General features: G+C 36.2%; 1 protein-coding gene across 4 annotated transcripts in view; it reads right to left on the bottom strand.

Moving 5' to 3' along the window:
• ABCD3 (ATP binding cassette subfamily D member 3) overlaps nt 1–20,287 on the bottom strand; it is a 63,977-nt gene that overhangs the window by 18,418 nt on the left and 25,272 nt on the right. For 3 of the 4 annotated variants that reach the window (XR_004322667.1, XM_032487124.1, XM_014564497.2), the window contains exons 4-13: nt 18,909–18,997; nt 12,479–12,548; nt 11,002–11,099; nt 10,520–10,643; nt 8,286–8,342; nt 6,240–6,382; nt 3,558–3,627; nt 1,156–1,225; nt 966–1,063; nt 750–841 (exon numbers count right to left, since the gene is read on the bottom strand). Coding sequence is in view for 3 of the 4 variants with exons in the window: in XM_032487124.1 (XP_032343015.1) it covers nt 750–841; nt 966–1,063; nt 1,156–1,225; nt 3,558–3,627; nt 6,240–6,382; nt 8,286–8,342; nt 10,520–10,643; nt 11,002–11,099; nt 12,479–12,548; nt 18,909–18,997 (911 nt within the window). In the remaining variant the exon portion in view is untranslated. Of the gene's footprint in view, nt 1–749; nt 842–965; nt 1,064–1,155; nt 1,226–3,557; nt 3,628–6,239; nt 6,383–8,285; nt 8,343–10,519; nt 10,644–11,001; nt 11,100–12,478; nt 12,549–14,034; nt 14,105–18,908; nt 18,998–20,287 lie in introns of all 4 variants that reach the window. The other variant, XM_032487125.1, reaches the window with a different exon arrangement.

Below are 20,287 nucleotides of genomic sequence, written 5' to 3'. Positions count from 1 at the left end.
CGTAATTGTTTACAACTTCTGTCTCGCCATGAAGACTCCCTAACTGCCAAAAGGTGGAGAAACAGGAGGAAAGGAAACGAGGAGATTAATCCCAGGCCGCCGCAGTCATCCCACTTCTTCAGACGGCCTGAAACTTACGGTGCTTCTTTACATTACAGTGTTTCTTATACCGCAGCAAGCCCTTTATATCAGACCCTGAACTACTGGAATATTTAATTCCATTTTATGGCCTAAGAACAATTTTACTAGACAACGTGACCGCATTTACAACTAGACCTACAGAGATCACAAGGTAACATTTTTTTTTCCCACTAAAATCAACTTCATCTTTGTTTGTTTATCTTATGTTAAGTTGCCAGTATCAAAGATCTAAGGGGAAAAAAAGTATGGTAGGGGACAAAAAAATTCAAATGAGAAAATTCTATTCACTAACTTAATAGTCTGTGAATTACAGAAAAACTGCCGCAACTCAGCATTTCCCAGCATACTGAACACCAGTGTGCACAGAGCAGGCAGCCTGAGAACCACTAACCTAGTTTACGGCTCAAAACAGCTACCTTAAAGAAACATGAAAAGTTCACTAACAGAGAAAAATCTTCCTTAATTTTCTATCAAAATCAGCTTCCAAGGCTAGGACATGAGGCTTAAGTTGCCCCTTATCTTAACCTCAACTGAGCACAACCGTTAAGGATAACATGTATTTTTAAAATCATTCTCTGCAATTGCTCATTATTACTCATCTTACTTACCCAGCTAATCTAGTCATTTCACGGCCAGCCAGAACTATCCGACCCAGAGCTTGAGACATTCGCAAAAGCATTCTTCCACTTTGGTAGTAATCCTTAAATAGAAATAAATATTAGCCTTCACTTACATTTCTAAGATTAAAGCTAGGTTTCCTTTACTTTTGCATTTAAATTTTCAATTGATCACGCCCGTGGTTCTGACTACTCCTAGCACCGTACCTCCAGGAGTTCTGAATGCGAGCTCCTGAGGTGCCGAGGATGAGACAAATCCAGGAAGGGACGGCTGACAACAAGGTAACCAACCACAGTGGCAAGATCTGAAACATGACGTTTAGGGTTTTAAAAACATCAACAATACTTCACTTCTTCCAGAAATCTCATTCCCCCATCTCTTTAAAGGCATACTTACATTTGGCAATTATGTTATCAATGAAGCCCATAGAAAACCGAAACAAAATGAAATTATGTAGATGTTCCACCTGGCAGAAAGCAAAAACAAAAAATATATATATACTTTCTATGTATTAAAAAAGTGAATCTACCATGAGGACAAAATACATAATACAAAACTTATGTATTATGTATTAATAATGTATGAATAATTAATAATGTAAAATTATGTATTAATAAGCAAATATTTACTGAATGCCTATGATTTCTGATTATAACGTACATATTTCTTTGAGCACAATGCTGATCACAGAGCAGGTACCAAACCATTTTTTTGCAAACAGAATGGAAACCATATAAAGAATGTTGATGCGTATCCTTTGCATGTAATAGTACAATGATACTGTATTCATAATACTGTCAGATGTATATATGCTACAACTGATCAATAATCAAAACAAAAAACAGAAAGAGGAGCTAATTTAGGTAAAACCCTAGCTGTCTGGAAATGGCATTCAGCACTTTGCTTCAGCTGGAGACACACGGTCAGTGCTTTCTCTAAGAATTGTATTACGCTCAACTTGAACCAAGTGCTAATGCAATGCTGCACCGTTTGAGTCTGCAGCTTTAATCCCAGCATGTGTTACCTTAGAATTACAAGTCTAAAAGTGTATTTTATTCTCCATTTTTAGTGTTCTCGACTTTTCCACCTATCGGATTACCCAAGGTCCTGCGTGACCTGGCGCTGGGCTCTGTCTTAAACCTCACCTGCTTTTGCTTCGCTCCTTCTCACTGAGCTCCAAAAATACTGGCTCCTTAAACCTGCTTTTGACATAGTGCTTTCTTCCTGCTGGTCCCTCTGTCAGGAATACTGTCTTCCTAAATATTTACATTTTGTGACTAACTCCCTTACTTCATATGGGTTTCTGATAAAACATCACCTCCTCAAGAAAGGCCTTCTTGCCATCCCAGCTGAAACAGTTAGACAACAGCCCCTATCATGCTCTCCCACTTTATCCCATTTTATTTTTGGTCATAAAATTCATTACTACCTGAAGTCATTTAAAATATCCAGTTGTCTACTTGGCTACTGTCTCCCTCACTAAAATGTGGGCTTCCTGGGAACAGGGTAGCCTGCTCTTAATATCTTCTGCAGAAGAACACTGGCTAGAGCACCTATTCAGAGAATGCCTGCTGCTTCATCCCATGCTCAGTGCTGGAGATAAAACAATGAATGAAACAGACAAGGGCCCTGAGCTCACGGAATGTACAGTCTAATGAAAGAGACAAAGTAGTAAACAAACAAGATGATTACAAATTACAATATAGGCTTTTAAGAAAACAGGTCATTAAATGGCAAGTAACTGGTGGAGGCCATTTTAGACCAGCTAATCAGACAAGGCCTAACTTCGGGGCTGAAATCTAAAGCGTAAGGACGGGCAAGCCATGTGAAGAGCAAGCTGGTTAACAGCAGTCCCCTAGAAAATCACCTTAAATGTATTTTATCGGTGAACACTATCAAGGTTCAGTCATATTAAGTATAAATAAAGTAAAAATTTAATTTCTGAAATGATTTTAAATGACAACTTCTTTAACCTTTTAAAATCACCTCAAATCTGTATTTAGTTTTAAAAACTTCCACTAAAATGTAAGCTCCTTAAAGGCAGGATTTGGTCCATCACATTTACCACTGTTACTACACTAAGCACCTGGACAAGCACACGCACCTAGATGGCACTCAGTATCTTTTAAATGAATAATAAAATTAATTGAATTCAAATTTTCCAACTGGCAAGTAAATAAAAACTGAAGAATAGTTTTCATAAGAAACAATGTTTACAATCTAAATCAACGGTCAGCAAACTATGGCCCACAGGTAAGATCTAGCCTGCCATTTATTTTTATAAATAAAGTTTTATTAGAACGCAGCCACATCCATCCATTCACACACAGAACGTGGCTTCTTTTGCGCGGCAGAGCTGAAGAGCTGCAATAAAGACCACACGGCCTGCGAAGCCGGAACTACGCGTGAGCTGCCTGGCCCTGCAGTAAACAGAAGTCCGCTGCGCAGGCTCAGAGTGACAACGCGCGCATCTCCACGAGCACCGCAGGGCTCGTCCTTTCCGTGACAGTTGCTCAATCTGTCCCTAAGTGAGACTCCTAAGTCACCTCTCTGAAAAATACACTGACAAACATTTTAATAAACCTCCCACTTTTATTATTGGGCAGCTTAACAAATCGACGTGACAGTTTTTAGAAAAAAACAGTATAAAATCCTTTACAGCTACTTTAAAATAAACATTTTAAAGATTAAAGATATATAGATACACACACACACACACACACACACACACACACATCCTGGCACAGGCCAAAACATTCTTTCCCATAAATACTTGAGCCCCAAACGTGTCATCTTACCAGTTTTCGGAAGACTGAGTGGATTGTCTGCTTTTCTCTTTTATTTCCATTGTAAAAGGCAATTTCTTCACTATTGAAGAAAACAATTTGGCAATTAATTTTAATGTTACCTAAGCCTAAAAAATAATGAAATACAGTATTTGATGCCTGAATGTTTGTATTTAAATGGACATATTGTGACTAAGTTCATCGGGTACATCTCAAGCCACGGTCTGAACCTGGCTGGCCGAGCGGAGCTCAGGAACACACACCTGACTGGACCACAGGCCGGACCACCCACGTATGTTCCTTATGCCACGTGTTGTCTGGCTGGAAAAGGTGCTGGGCTGATTCTCAGAAATATGAATAAAGAAATAAGAAGAAAGTTTCCATGACACACAGGAAGGCAGGGCTGGGACTGCCATTAAGGACTACATACTGAGTACAGATCCAGCCAGGAAGGGAGAGGGGAAAACAGAAGTTAGAAAAGGTAGTGATGTCATGACATACAGTCTCTGAAAGACAGAAAAGCAAACCAAGACCTTATAAGAATAAGCTGTTCTTATTTTTGAAGCCCCACCATATCCTCACAACTCCCCGTTCCTTGAGCTGATTTGAATGTATTCGCAAGGGCCACAAAGATCTTAACTAGGAAAAAGGGGGCATTTTTATGGATGAAGAAAGGTTCAGGGAAGTTAAGTAAATTTGTGAAAGTCATGTCAAGTCAAACAGCTGAGATTGTAACTGGTATCTGACCGTAACGTCTCGCTTTCCACTCTATGTACTAATGATGTAAACTTGCCCAGAAAAGTACCTCTTAACAGCAAAGGAAAGTGAAGCTTTACATAGGAGTCTAGAAGGCATTGTTAAAACGGCCTTCAGTAAACACCTATTATTTCTTTAAAGTCTTTTTTCCTTAAAAATTTATGTGAATTTTATATTCTAGTCCAAAATGTACCTGTATTTTTTTCCATCATAAAAACAAGGTAGCTCTTACTTCAGCTCCTTCAAGTAAAATTAACTTTCCATAAAGATGTATCATGTTTGACCTGCACTTCAGTTTCCTTTACACAATGATACAGAGAGCCCCAGGGAATCAGAACCCCAGTTTAACACAATTCTGCACTTACAACCTCTTTCTTACTTCCTTCTACTTCTTTTGCACATTTAAGTCTATGGAGAAAGAGGAGGTGAGAATACCACTTCTCAACATTTTAGCCCAAACCTAGAACCTGAAAGAAAAGCACATCCTAGAATACTGACAGCTGCCTGTTCAACACCTATCCTCTCCTATGTTCTTCCTTCTAAGAGAACGCCAATCTTCTCAAAGTTCTCCATCCTCTACTGTGCACCCATATGGTTTAGGAATGGCCTTAACTCCATCCACAGTGGAACAGTTTCAACTGGTGTAAGCCAATCAATTTGCTGTAATTGTTTCAGTGACAATTCTGGCCAATGAGATGTGAAAGAAGGTCTGCTGTGGGTCTCCTGGACAGTTTCCTTGCTCTCTTAAAGAGACAGCAGAAATGGTCTGTTTTTGTTTCTGGATGTTTTGCAAGGGAGGAGGGCTGGTGAGATCTAGAGCTACTTCTGCCATCTTGTGATCATGAAAGAATTAGCTGGAGGAAAAGGGCAACATATAGAGGAAAACAGAGCTAAGAGAAGAGCCAGAGCCCTGATCATGCTGTGCCTGAAACTGCTCTATCTTAAGAGTTCTTATGTGAAATGGTAAACGTCTTTATTGCTGGAGCCTTCTGAGTGAGGGCTTTCTGTTTCTTGCAATAGAAAGCATCTTAACTGATACCATCTTTCACTCACTTGGCAAAGTGCCTCCCTACTCAACCTTCAATTCTTCTGTCTCCCTACAGCACAAAACCCTGTTTAAAACTGGTATCATTTTAGCAATCCAAGAAAATAAAGGAAGAGGGAACTGTTAAAAGAATAATTTCCCAAATAAATTTGTAAATGACAACAGAGTAGTAAATAAATACTAGGACTCTCAAAATGACTTAAGGTTGACAGATCATCCATGTGTGAGGAAATTTACTGAGTACTTGCCACATATTAAAAACAGTGCTGGAAGCTTTATATATATTTCATATTCAATCTTTTCAACAACCCTATATTATCTACCCAGTATAAATAAGAAAAGTGAGGCTATAAATAACTTGTCAAAAGTCATATATCACGTAACTGATAAGTGAAGGAGGTAGATTTTGAAACTAGTCAGGCTGGCTCCAAAGCCCAGTAATTTTTCTTTCTATGTTGGATTTTTAAGCTACCTAGAAACCAGGCAGAGACACACGCAGTGCGACTGGATTAACTTTGAGGATTCCAAACATAGTCTCAAATAAAAATATTTGCGGATAAATTGGAACAAAATTTTCTCTGAAGAAGTAAATCTGAATTTGAATGTATTCTGACTTTGCTTAGAGTGAAATTAACAGAACAGTAGTCAGCAGAAGACATGAAGAGGGAAGTCAGGGCTACCACACACTGAACAAGAAGAACGGTCAGCGAGGTAGAGGATCACTGCTGTGTAAAACTGATAAACTTCATAACGCATATTTTCAAAAAAGGTAAAAACACACATAATTTCAGTAACAGTGTTACCAGACTTTCTGGAGTCAACTTATGTGACTTTACCATCCATACAAGTGAAGTTTTAGTACGGCTAAATACATCTAATACACTTGTGCTTGCCTGTTTGTGATCAGCCGAGAATTAACATATCTGTACTCTCCTTCAAACTTCTGCTCAGTTACTGTCATCTTGCCGATGGGCCTTCGAAGCCGAGTCAGGAATAGCCCAGAAACAATCAGGTAGGCCATCATGCTTGCCGGGCCCTGTTATTATTGGGAGAGGAAGACGGACAAGGGTCAAAGATACAAGAAATTCACTGAATGCAACGCGCACAATTTATTACAATCAACTCCAGCGACTTTGCTCTTTCAACGAATTTTTTTCCCCTTTAACTGTTTTGTTTCTGAGAAAACGCACACTGGGCCTCGGTGTTTTCACTGCTCATCTATTCCTGCTCCATCACTCACCCCCCAGCTCTCTCAAATTTGCTCACTTACAAACTCCTGATTGCAGTCCCACTCTCTCTATGGCGTCTAAAACTCTGCTGGTAGAATTCGTCTTGATGTTTTCTTAAGATTCCACGACAGTTCTCAGGCAACTTTTTCACTTTCTCTTTGAATGTTAATGTTCCCTGAGGTCTCTTCCTTGGCTCTCTTCTCCTCCCAAATTTCCATCTCTAATCCCATCACTCTCAAGAATCCAAGGTATTATTTCCAAATACCTGCTATGCATCTTCAGCTTAGCACTCTGTAGACCCTCAAGCTCACTTCCCCCAAACGAGCGCGACCTGTCTTCCCGTCTCCCGCATCTTGCTTCCAGTGCCGCTCTCTCTCATGTGGCGAAGTACCTCGCCACCCAAGGGCCATTCCAAGGCTTTCAGCCTGCCTTTTCAAGCTCATATACATCTTATATTCTGCCACACTGAAATAACTGTTCCCTGAACATGCCATTCAATGAAGTTGTTCTTATATCCAGCACGCCTGACGTAACTGATGGACACCTACTCATTCTCAAAGCAGCTCAAACATCACCTCCGATTCTCCAGGACACAAATACATTATTCCAACTTCTATTACTGGACTTGTTACTCTGCATTACAGTTGTTGAGTCTCTACCATCTCACTGGATGGTAACCCCTCTTCAGTAGGAACTGTATCTTACTCAACTTTCTACTCAGAACTACCTAACGCAGTATGTGTGGAATATAGAGCACATTCAAGACTTCTAAAATTCAGCATGACTGATTCAACATATTTCAATAATTAGTACAAGAATAGGCAAAAGAGATAATTAAAACACAGTTTCTACCCCTAACAAAAGCAGAATCAGAAAACAGGAATACATGGAAATATATTTCAGTATTATACACATGTAATAAGGACCACTAAAATACACAGATAAGGGGTATTTAGCCTATTCATCTGTTTATAGTAAAAACAAGTTATAAGAATGACTAAACCTGGCTCATGGGATATCAAGATGTGAGGTAGATAAGAAAATTAAAATAGAAAACTGCTTTCCCCAATGTTTTGGAAAGGAACAAAAACCCTACATAAATTATTTATTAATCAACTACAAAAGGTATGTACGTACACATGTACATATTTACATAAAGCCACCACACTACTATATGGTTGTGTTATAAATATGTAACAATAACATCACACATTAAGTGACTAAAGTCAGACTTCAGTGAGAACACTCAGAAAGTGTAAAGGTCATTTTTACCAGCACAAATGTCAGAGAGACAAGGTAATGAGGCTCATGGGACAGTCAACCATTTATAGTATTATAAATATTCTCGAAACTGTCATAGCCATTCTAAAGGTATTAATGACAAACATTCAAATTTCACACTAAAATAGCTCTCTCCAAATATCTTTTTAGACATTACCTTGCAACAATAAACACATGTACATTAAGTGTTTAAGTACTTCTGGTTATTAATGCCACAAAAATTTTCCAAGTATCTGACTTTAGGAAAATTAAAAAGCCAAATTAAAATACTTTTAAAATCTCTAGTATAGTATTATTTTATAACCATACTTTATTAGGTACATCTTGTAAAAGCACATTCTTTGAGATACATAAAAATTCTTAAAACCACCCAGCTATTCACAACCCAGTACTGCAGCAATTTAAAAGACAGAATAGAAGTCAACTCACCTGAGCTCCAATTGCAGTCGTTAACTTGAAGATATACAAAACTATGTCTAAAAATGGCTGTAAAGTAAAAATCAGAAGGTACAGAATTAAAAAGAACTAAATTGCCTAGACTTACAGCTAATACAACATGTCATATGTAAACTGCTATTCAACACTTGACACACGATTTGCAGCTGTAACTTTATGCTGTAACAGTATGTAGCACGATGAATACACAAAAGACACAGCTCTTATTCTCAAGAGACTGAAAATGGAGACAGTGTGACCAATGTCTACTGATCATCAAGTGGGATATTTATTACTTTCCATCAACTAACATAGCTCTACTGTGATCATTAGCCTTTAGTAACACAGTAATTTCTCCATTTAGTATAAAGACACTGAATAAAATGGCCTGAATTATAAGCTCAATTCTGCCACCAGCTTTTCTGGTTTCTATATATCTTCACCTGAAAAATGAGAGGGTCTTTCTGCGTTTAATGTTGTTTGATTCTACTACCCTATCACATCTATATGTTGAAACAATCAAGTGAGCTTATGAATCTAATTTTCTGATATAAAACTCAAGCTTCTAGAACTAAAATAATACATTAATGTAGTACTCCTCACACAGAGACAACTCAACTGATGTACCAAAAGTTGTACATTATTTTGAAGAGTTTTTCAAGAAACTCAAACTCACTTTAAATCCATAGCTACCCCTTTCTGACTAATATCTGCATTATTACTAGGATAGGTGGCTTGGTTTAGTACTTGGCTTGTACTAAGCTGAACTTTTTCTTTTTTTTGTCTTATGAATTACCAAGAAGTTAGACATACTTATAAAAAATTCAAGTACATTTAAAAGTTATTGACAAAAATAATGACTCACTTAAGTCAGGGTTCAATTAGATATTTTAAAAAGTAAATTACACTGCAGTACATAGCACCACTACAATTAATTTGATAATATCTTTCTCTATTGCAGATATGACAAGTCCTGAGCTACAGACTTGCTCATGTGCCAAGATATAATAAAGAATATATAACAATGTCTACAGAATTAATGAAAAATAGCATATACAGCCCCCGCCCCTCAAATACACAAACAGGGAACAAACTTTAAAATGTGGTAATAGGAGCAGGAAAAAAAAAAACCAGCTGAATTAACTGAACAGTTTTTAGTTGTCAGAGTTTCTAAAGTTTGGATCAATTAGTAAAGGCTTACAGAGAGCCAAATGAAGAACAAAGTTTGGTATGAAGTAAGAAGGTATGTTAGTAGCGGACCCATCATGAGGAGGGAGGCTCTTGTGAATATGGACCACTTTTCTCAGAACTGCCTATGCTCCCGCCATCCACATGGTGGAAGTGGGAGCGTTCCCGTTCTTATAGGGTAAGCCCGCCCCTATGATATAGTTTTTTGTCTCGAGACTGGATCTCTCAATCAATTGTGGCTAGAGGCAAAGATAATGGTCCAGTTTGAGACAAGATCTGACCCCAGACCAAGAGCAGTCATGTGGATTGGAGTGGGAAAAGGGGTATCCAAGATGAAGAGGGGAGGGACAGCTGGGGAGACAATCTTACAGGTGCCCACTACATATCCTAGTCAGTGCAGAGTTCATGCAAAGAAGACGGCTTAGTGAGAAGACGATAGCCAAAACTGTAAGGGTGGTGAGATGAGTCAGACAGGTAAGAACTGAGGTCATCAGTAAGAAGAAAACTGGTCTTTATCATCAGAGTCAAGAGCTTTGGTAATATTCTGAGAAAGGGGGAAAAACAGTCCTTAGAAACACTGAAATAAACTAATATCTTGTGGGAAATGTTTTGACTATTATTTAAATAATCTATTAGAATTAGAGATACTGAAGCAGAGAAATGGGCAGGAAGAAGCCCAAGTCTAGGGTTATGGATGTGGAATTAAAAATAAATTGCCATCAATCTCTAACAACTGCCAAAACTACACAGGCCAAGAGATAAAAATTCAAATTTCTGATGTTTTACTGAAATCAGCCTGAAAAATTCTTATATAATCTTTATAAGACACTAAATTCGAAGTTCTCAGTCAAAACACCTCACAAAAAATAATATAAAAAATTAAATAATTATAGTTAAGACTATTACAACAACTATAATTTTCTTATTAAAGCCTTAAATATCTATATGCTGCTGTTATGTTCATCAAATCAATTCTATATAAATAAGCTCAGATTCAAAATTCAACAAATTAACAACAATAACAACAAAAAGAAACTTACCTTACTAAGATTTGAATACAGATCAACTACACTGTTACAAAACTTTTCTACATCTTGTGTAAGCAGCTGGTCTGGATTAGCTATTCTGTTGTCCAGATTTCCCATTTTATAATATGTAAAAGCTCTAAAATAACAATAAGAAAATGACTTTAAAACAAATAATTTTAAAAACAAAAAAATTCACATTATTCTATGCAGTGCAAATTCATAGAAACAATAAAGTCTGGAACTGGAAGAGGCTCTAAAGATTGTCCCAACTTATTTTAGAGATGAAGTCAAGTCCAGAGAAGGATGACTTGCCAACAAATGGAAGAGCCAGGATTCGATTCCAAATGCCTGAGGTCTTCCCTACATGCTTCTGAGTCTATGAGCAACGTTCTTGAAAAACATATCCAATAAGAAAGAAGACTTCCACATCTCAACATCACAAGTGTTATTGTTCAATGTAAGCAGCTTTAATGTAAAAACAGGTTACCACTTACTGGAGATACTCCTCATAGAGGTACTTGGTCAGTCTTATTCGGAAGCACAGTTTGAGCTCATTTAACCCAAACTTCAAGAAGTTATTAACCAGAGAGATCTAAAACAAACAGATACATATTACTGGTTTTGCTTCATTTCTACTTACTAAATTATAATTTATTTCCCCATCACTGGCTTTGTTTCCAAATCCTATGATTTTTAAAAGTGGCAGTCCAAATTGATGTGAGTCAGTTGTTTTACTTAAAATTTACAAAGATACAAAGAGAACATGCTAAACTAAATGCAAGTAGCTATATTACACTATGTTAAACTTTACCTGGAACTTAACTTAAGAATATGTTAAGATCATTAATTATGAGAAGCACCTTGATCCCTTTTTTGGGTGGGGGAGGTAAAGAAACAGAAGCCCGATCTGTCACCTTTCCATCCAGCGCACAGAGACTGTTTCAGGAGCCTGACATTCACGCTTAGTGTATCTTCTCTTCCTACTACACTGCAACCCCAGACGACAGAATTCCATATACACTTCATTTGCATTTGTTAAAAAAAATAATGCAAGTTTTATACCAACTAATGCCATTTTCTAGATTATTTCTGGAGTCATCTTTACTACTCTTTTCTTTCATTTATTAAAATTAATTTTTTATAGTTCTCAAGTCACATTTACATAATTTTCCCAAGAAAACACTGGTCTTGGACTGAATCTCAGTCTTTGATTTGTATCAGTGCTGCTTATCTCAATTTTTTATTTTAAAAGGTCTTAAAACCATATATGTCCGTCATCAAGCTTTAGTAAATCTGACATATTTTCTCATTAATTCACAATCAAGCCCCTTTCTTTTATTCCCACATCTGTAATACTAAAATTCTTATAGTGCCTATAAAATAGAATAAAGGTAAGAATCAAGCAAAGAGAATTGCTTATGATTTAGACTACTTAACCTTTATTCTTAATAAATTCAGATAATAAATGCCAATTCAATTTAAACTACATTAGTGGTTCAAGTTACTATAATCATTTGTGGCCTAAAGCAATGATTCTCAACCTGAACTTCTGCCACCCCCCCTCCCATCACCCCCTCAGCCCCAGCAACCTCGCTATAGGCTCCCATAGGAGATCTGGCAGTGTTTGGAGGCACTGGAGACATTTTCTGTCATCACAACCAGGGGAGCTGTACTACCTCCATCTAGTGGGCGCTACTAAACATCTGAGACCCTGGACGAAAAGTCAGAAAAAAAATCCACACATGTGTACACCCACAAATGTATACAATGAAACTAAACCATAATTCCTTTAAATTTGTCTGCCTAGTATAAAGGTTTGCATTGAAAAATTCCTCGTAAGTTACAAAACTAAACTTGAAATAGAAATTTAGTATCATAAATCTTTAAAGAACTTGAGTAAAAATCCTTAAAAGATTTTAGTAAGATGTGATTTTTCCCCTGTGCAAAAACTTTTTAAAGAATTACACTTACAAGAGGCATGGCAGCGATGAAGTTGAATAAGTATCTCTTGAAATCTTTTCTGTTACGACCAATGATACCACTGCAAAGCACCACATGCAATGCATTAGTTGCAAAAGAAGCAATATTCAACACAAAAAAAATCTCTGTAAATCTCTAGAATTATTTTTGGAAATTTTTACTGAATCAAAAGAATCAGAAAAAAGATGCTACATATATTTTCTTACAAAACATGAACTTCTGAAATTTTATCATTTTAAACAATTTGCTTGAAAATCACTATAAATGGCAAAATTAAATGAGAATAATAACTAGTTCTTTCCTTAGTAACAATGGTCATTTAAACAGGCTTAAGCATTACAAAAGGGGTTTTATATGGTGAAAACAATTAACAGCTTTATAGACCGAGGAATGGATTACTGTGGATCAAACAAACTAGTATTTCTTTGTCTGTTTTTAAATATTTTAATATCCTGATTGTCATCTGTATGAGCTAATGGCAGGGAGACAAACTAATGAGAGATCAACTAACTCTTACTATAGAGGGCCAAGAGCAACTATTTCCAGCTTTGTGGACTGTACGGTCTCTGTTGCAACTACTCAGTTCTGCTATTTGTAGACAAAAAACAGCCGAGAATCAAACTGACTGCGGTGCTGAGAAAATTCTACCTAAACAGATGGTAGTGGTTTTCAACTAAACCAGATCTGTTACCTCTTTTTAATCTGCTTTATTTATCTGTTTTTAAAATATCCATTAAGAACTTAATTAAAGTAAGGGTTCTTCTACTTTTTTAAAAAAGTTTGAAAACCATTATATCACTATAAGTAAAGGACTTCTGAGTTTCAAATGTCTGTGAAGCAGTACAATATAATTTATTTGATCACATGCTGTTTTTTCAAGTAACATTTATTAATATTATCAAACGCAAATTAAATATATTTTGAAAAACAATGCACTAAATGATTCAAATCTAGGTCCACACATGAAAATGACTGGTATACATACAACAAAGAAATAACTTGCTTTTCATGAGGGAGTAGGTGAATAATGCCAAGTAATATGAACTGGTCTTTTAGGGCAAAAAAGTTCCATGGTCAAATAACTATGGGAAAACCTGTGTTAAACAAAGCTAACAAATGTCTTTATCAAAGACTTTCTCAAAGCTCTAATGTATCAGATGCATTGTAAAACTCTCTGAGAGGGCTTTGTGGCACTGTAGCATTTCCTTCATCATTGCTAAGATTCCCAAGAATATACTTTGAGAAGTGTTATTTTAGATCAATAGAAAAATAGTCTAGTTTTGACATAACTGCTAAAAAGTAAAAAAAAAAATTAAGCTGAACTAGAAAAAAGTTAAAATAGAACCACACAAAAATGTTGTTTACAGCAGTAAGTATATTAGAGACAAGAAGCAATTAAGACACACAAAAAGTTTAGAGATTCAAATCTAAATTGTTTGAACGAAACTTTACATAAAACCAAAGTGCTTTTGTGCTGCCCAAGCTGTGAAACACACAAGATGATAAAACTTTGGTAAAGCACATGCCATCTTTCAGCAATGGTTTACCATTGGAGTAGCAGCTATAAATTTAAAAAATGATTTCTTGAATAAAGTTTTATCTCTGCTTATTATTCCGCTGCAAAAGAAAAACAATAATTAATAAAGAGTAATTTGACAGTAGCCCCAATCATAATCACTTATTTCATAAAGATCCCTATATGCTTTGAAAGTATTTCAATAAAAGATAGTTCAGTAATTTTAAAATACTACATGTAGCCACATAAAATACTACATGTAGTTTATATTTATATATAAAGTAACATATATATATATATTATGATTATATATGGCACTATAGGGGAATAAAATTTGCCACCCCAAAATGTGTTTCTTTGGCATAAGGATTATTTCAGGCTGGTTATTTTTAAGAAACAGAAGACTCAGGGAGTCTTTCTTTCGACCTCCCCCTTAGCTGCTCAAAGAATTTAAATAAAAGGCCAGCTTTAGGAATAGAGCTAGTCGCCAGAGATACTGCAAAGAACACAACACTAAGTGTGGTGGGTGGAACACAGGCTACGTGTGGTGGGTTTGACACAGGCTAAGTAGGCAGGAGCTGGAGACCAGAGTCTACTCTGTGTCCCACAGTCTTTACCAAGCATCTGCTTTTCCGTCTTCATGTGAATTGCCTTCCTTCCCTCTGAAGTCCCAACCCACTACCCCAACATCCTCTTTTGTCTTTTAGCTGAAGATGGTGTTTAAGATGAGGACTTCGGCCAGTTTCCTAGGTCTTTCCCATGTATATATGTTAGTAAAATTTTGTTTGATTTTCTCCTGTTAATCTGTCTCACATCAATTTAATTCTTAGACCAGCTAGAAGAGCCTAGAGGAGCAGAGGAAAATTTCTTCCTCCCTAACAGCAGCAACAAGATATGAAGGATTAGCTCCATTATCATGGAAGGACCAGTTTCTACCTCAAAGAAGGGGTCTATTCTACTAAAACTTGCCCCTACTCCAAAGTCTTTAGTCACTGTTAACAAGTAAGCCTAAACGATGTAAAGAATATTAAAATTAAGTACATTAAAGACCATAACAAGTCTCTCTGAGACTATTTTAACAGAAATACTCAAATCTAAACATACTTTGGAAGGGGCAAAATGGAAAAGGCAGATAAAGACATTTACAATGTAGTTTGAGTAGCAAATTAGAGAAATGTGTTATTTTTAAAATAAAACTATTCTACATTATGAATTCACAATATTTTAAAACTTTTAATTAGATCAAACATTAAAGATCTCATGCATGGCAGAGGCTCAAATACATTTATTCAGAAGAAAGTTAACGATTGATTCTAAAATGATCATTTCATAAGTAGTGTTTTTGGTTAAGAGTATAAGAAAGTTCCTTGTACTGTTGTTCCAAGTTTCCTGCAAGTTTAAATTATAAAATTTTTTTAAAAACTCTTAAAACTTTAAATAAATTTTTTCTACATCTCATAACTAAATTTTAAAACTGAGTACCCAACAAGTTGACTACTCTATCTAGTAGAATTATAAACTGGCTCAAGCTACAAAATAACTATCCTTTTGTCCATTATCATCAATTAAATTTATGCACTATCTACTCTTAGTAATGCATTTTCTCCAGGGCATTAAGTCTTTGGAAATTCCTAGTTTAGAAGATTAAATATTATTCGTTTAGGTTACAAAAACATGAAAGCACAAAATCTGAATTAAAAGGAAAAAACTTTTAAAAGCAATCTTCTATAACATGACTGTACAGGGTTCTTTATATGTATTACGTAGCTGATTCTATACAGATATCTAACATAATGTTGTTCACAGTGGATATAACCTGTTACTTTCGTCACAGGTAATTAATAATGCTATAGTTGGGGAGGCTGTATTTTTATTAGTAGATACGACATTTAAATAATAAGTCATCAAAAGAAAAAATACAAAATTCTATAATCATGTAAAAGGACAAGAATGCCTTCTCTACATTAATTATAAAAATGACTCAAATTACTCGTGCAAAAAATTCACAGAAACAGAGCTTAACAATGAAACTGATCCTCCTAAAGCTGATGCGGTAGCAGCAATGAACAAACATTTTGATTATGTTTATCTTAACTCCTTAGATCTGTTAGAGGGTTCCTCACTGGGGCAAAACACACAAAACCAACCAGAATCCCTCTACAAAAGCCCTTCAGGAGAACCAGACAATCAACAATCCCACAACTCAGCTTCCAATAAATTAAATATGAATATACAGCCGCGAGTGACTGCTTGAGGAAAGCTCTAACATGAAGGACAAAGATCAGAACAACAAACGACAGCGAAGGAAACAAAGAAGCAGGGAGCTAAAAAAAAAAAAAACAGTCACAGGCTCGAAAGAATGATGGCTACAGAAATGAACATTCAAACAACAAAGACAGCTCTTGGAAATAAAATTAAAACAAATAAAAATTCAGTCATAAAGTTAAAAGAAAATGTCTAGAATATAGGGGGAAAATGTCAGAGATGAAAATAATAGAGAAATTATAAGATAATCAGATGATCAGTCCAGGGAGTCCAACACTCAACTAATAAGGATTTTAGAAAAAGTACAAAAAAAAAAAATGGAGAGGAGGAACTTTTTTTAAAGACACAAGAAAATTTCTCAGAATGAAGAATGAGTTTCTAGAGTGAAAAGAGCCCACCTAGTGCCTGGCACAACCACAGTGAGCGAAAAAATTCACACCAACATTTCAGTGACATTTCCAAACACCAGCAACACAACATCAACAATGAAGGAATAAAAGCTTCCACAGGAAAGAAAAACAGACCCACCGGCATGGAAGGCAGACCAGCACAGGGACGGGCCCCAGCCCCCAGTGTGGAACCTAGACTAGCCGCTTTAAACCTTGGCTGCACATTAGAATCACCTGGGATGCTTCGAAAAGTAATGACTAATTGAATCAGACTCCAGGGGTGGGACCAGGCATTAGCAGTTCTTGAAACTCCCCAGATGATTCCAACAATCCTGCAGCCAAGGCTGAGACCCACTGAGCCCTATACAAGACAACAGGGTGATGCTTTCCAAATTCTAACAAAAAGTGATTTCCAGCTTGTAATGCATAATAAACACAGCTAACTTATCAATCAAGTTCGAGAACAGAGGACTTTATCAGATTTACAAGATCTCAAAAATTTACTTCCCTTGTACCCTTTTCTCAGAAAAAGCCTGCATCTGCCAAAATGAGAAAGTAAAAGATGAAGAGGAAAATAAAAGATCCAGAAAACAAGAGCAATTTAATGCAGGAAAGATGAAAAAAATTCCCAAGATCACAACAAAAGTAAATTCAAACGTAACTGCTATTTAGTGGAGCTAAAATGTAATCTATCCTGATGAGAGCAGGAAGACAGAAAACTAACAAGATGTATGGCGGGGGGAGTGGTAACAGATGAAAATCAATAGTTTATCTGGTGTATCTGACATAATCCTGAGATTTTATAGTGTTGTCAATAAGCTTGAGTTGAATTAGTAAGAAGTAGGCAAAAACTTAAAGCACACAAAAACTTCAATTTATAAACGGCAGAAAAAAACAAAAAGTTACATACAAAAGAAACTACCAGAGAAGCGCGTGTGACTCAGCTGTAAACAAAAGTCAAAATCATGAAGACAACAAATTCTGATTTAACAAAAAAATTGCAAATACAACACTGAGAGAATGAGAATGAACCTGAGCAGGAGTGTAAAAGAGCCAATTCTCCTCTTCCAAAATAGAAGTAAATGTACGCATACTCTCTGAGACTGAAAAATCTAGGAACAGTAACGTGTTACACTGAAATGCAGAGATAAAATGAGAGAGAAAGCAGGAAGAAGTTAGAAGACAGCTGGCTGCAGGAGTGACAGTTACGGGCAGGAGGAGCGGGGCACAGGACTGAGGTGCGAGGCGATCTGACGGCATGCTCATGTATTTTTTTTTTTAAGCTATCCATGTATTACTTTAAGTAAAATAAAAAGGCATGGGACTGACCACAGGATTCAGGGAGACCTGAGCTGAACATAGGAGTCTACACGATTTACACATATTCAGAGGTATATTGTTAGGGTTTTAATTCTATGCGATAACCTTTATTCTGCCAGAGAGGGGTCAGAAAACATGAGCGTAAGGCACTCTTCCTCTCCTACAAATCCTCTAAGAAGCAAATCAGAGATATGAGGGGAAAAAGCTTTCAAAATTAGGGAGCATTTAAAAATTTCAACTACTGGCATTCAGAAAGTTATCTTAGGTTAAGTATTTTAAGAAATTTTCTGATAAAATACTGCATACCAGGAAACAAATACTAACAAAAAAATTTCTACTCTGACATTCAAATTGGTATCATAAGGAATAAATTCTTTATTAACAGATAAATGTTAATATTCTATTATTTTTGTTTTTAAATTCAAAATCGTTAGTTGCAGTGATTAACAATACAGTATGTACAAAGACTATAATAAAAAAATATAAAACACTAACCAGAAATGGAAGAAAATGTCTAAGACTTTTTTGCCTTTTAATAAACATTCTCAATGTGATTCCCTGAGATGCTTTGATATGTTCCTCAAATTATCTCATTAATTTCAAACATCCAACTTCGTGACTTTTTAAAACTCCCATTACAGTAATTATTACAATGCCTTTACATTTTCTGTTTCCTGTCTCTGACCCTCTAAACAACCGCCAGCTGTGCAGGGCTTGGTACAGGGTCTCTCCTGCTCACAGGTACATACCTACAACTGCCTGTGGCACACGGGAGACACTCAGTAAACATCTACTAAGAAAATGAACAAAGGCACAATTTGACTTAAGTACTTATACCTAATTTAGAATCTATTTCTTGCTTAAGATAATGCTTAAATGTAACACAAACCAGTATTTCACACATATAGGAGGAAGGTGAAGAGAAAAGTACCTTTCAATGAGTGTCCCATTTTGAATCATCAAAACATCACAATACGTTCGAGACACCAGCATAACAGCAATAAGTATCAAGTAACCTGTCTAAAATAAACCAGGTATAGTAAATTAATTAAACGCACCTTAGAAAGTAAAAGAAACATTACCTTGGTGGAGATTTTTGGTTTCTAAATTCAAAGCTTTATTTTAGCTTTAATATAGTTGGCTGACATTTTACCTACAGGCAATTTTTAAATATAATTTTAAAGGAAGTTTAAAAATATAATGTAAATGGAAAAGGCCTTATAGATCATTTAATCTAACTTCCTAATCTGGAATTCAAAAGTGAATCCCAGGCAGGTCAGACGACTTGCCTTCATACAATCAGTCAATGACAGAAAGCAGTAGTGTTTACTTGGGTACCTGAATCACAGTGCATTGTGATTGTCGTATGTTCTCAATATACAATTCTAATAAATAAAAATGACAATAACTGCTAATACAGAGTTAAAATACAAACAATGAAGCCTAAAATTTTGCCTAAGTAGAAAAAATTTGGTTCAGTTTGTTAAAAAAAATCTCTAATAGTGCCCCTGCCCCTGCGGGGCTTTCAATTTAGTTATTAAGGCAAGATTTACACGTAAAAAGTAAGAAAACAGACCAGTGTAGGTAAGTATATTTGCATCACTTCAAGTGATGAGTGGCAGGATGGGAAGGTCTGAGGTAGCAAAAGAGGTTTATGACATTAGAAATACATTAAACAGACCAAGTAAAACAAAGTTGAGAATGAGGATTATGAGTTAAAAAAAAAAAAGAAAGATTTAATGCAAAGTAAAAAACAGACTAAACCATAAGAATTATGGTTTTGAATATCCAGCAGAGCTACCTGTTGCAAGCTTCTAGGTAGAACAAAATGTTAAAAGGTGTTGTTTGGAGAGCATTACATAAGCAATGTTGGGCAAGATGGATGATCGAGAGAGAGAGGTGAGAGGCTGAGGGACTGGCTAGAAGTCAGTTACTGTGTGAAGCAAGAATCTACCCTCCAGCCTCCAACTCCAACACACGCACATTCAAGGCAGACCTTCAGTGTTCTAAACTGGAGGACTATGACAGCAACCTAGAAGCTGAAGTCAGGGAAGAGGGTGTGTGACGGGGGAATGTTGGCTGGATAATGTGTTTGATTTCAAAGTTACAGAATTGAGGGGCACTTACACCTACGACTTATGTAATTTTTGCAAAATCAGTATTATTTTTTTAAAAGGTGAAGGTACTAAAAATATAGCCCTTTAAGTGAAAGACAAGGTAAGGATTCATAAACACAGAAGTAATAAATGAATCCATAAGAAAGAAGACAATGTCAAAGAAAGCCGATGTGACTGAGCTGTGACAGCTGCC

The sequence above is a fragment of the Camelus ferus genome, chromosome 9 (genome assembly GCF_009834535.1).
Source record: "Camelus ferus isolate YT-003-E chromosome 9, BCGSAC_Cfer_1.0, whole genome shotgun sequence".
Lineage (NCBI taxonomy): Eukaryota > Metazoa > Chordata > Mammalia > Artiodactyla > Camelidae > Camelus > Camelus ferus.
Note: the sequence above shows the minus strand (reverse complement) of the source record. Positions and strands in the feature narration are given on the sequence as shown.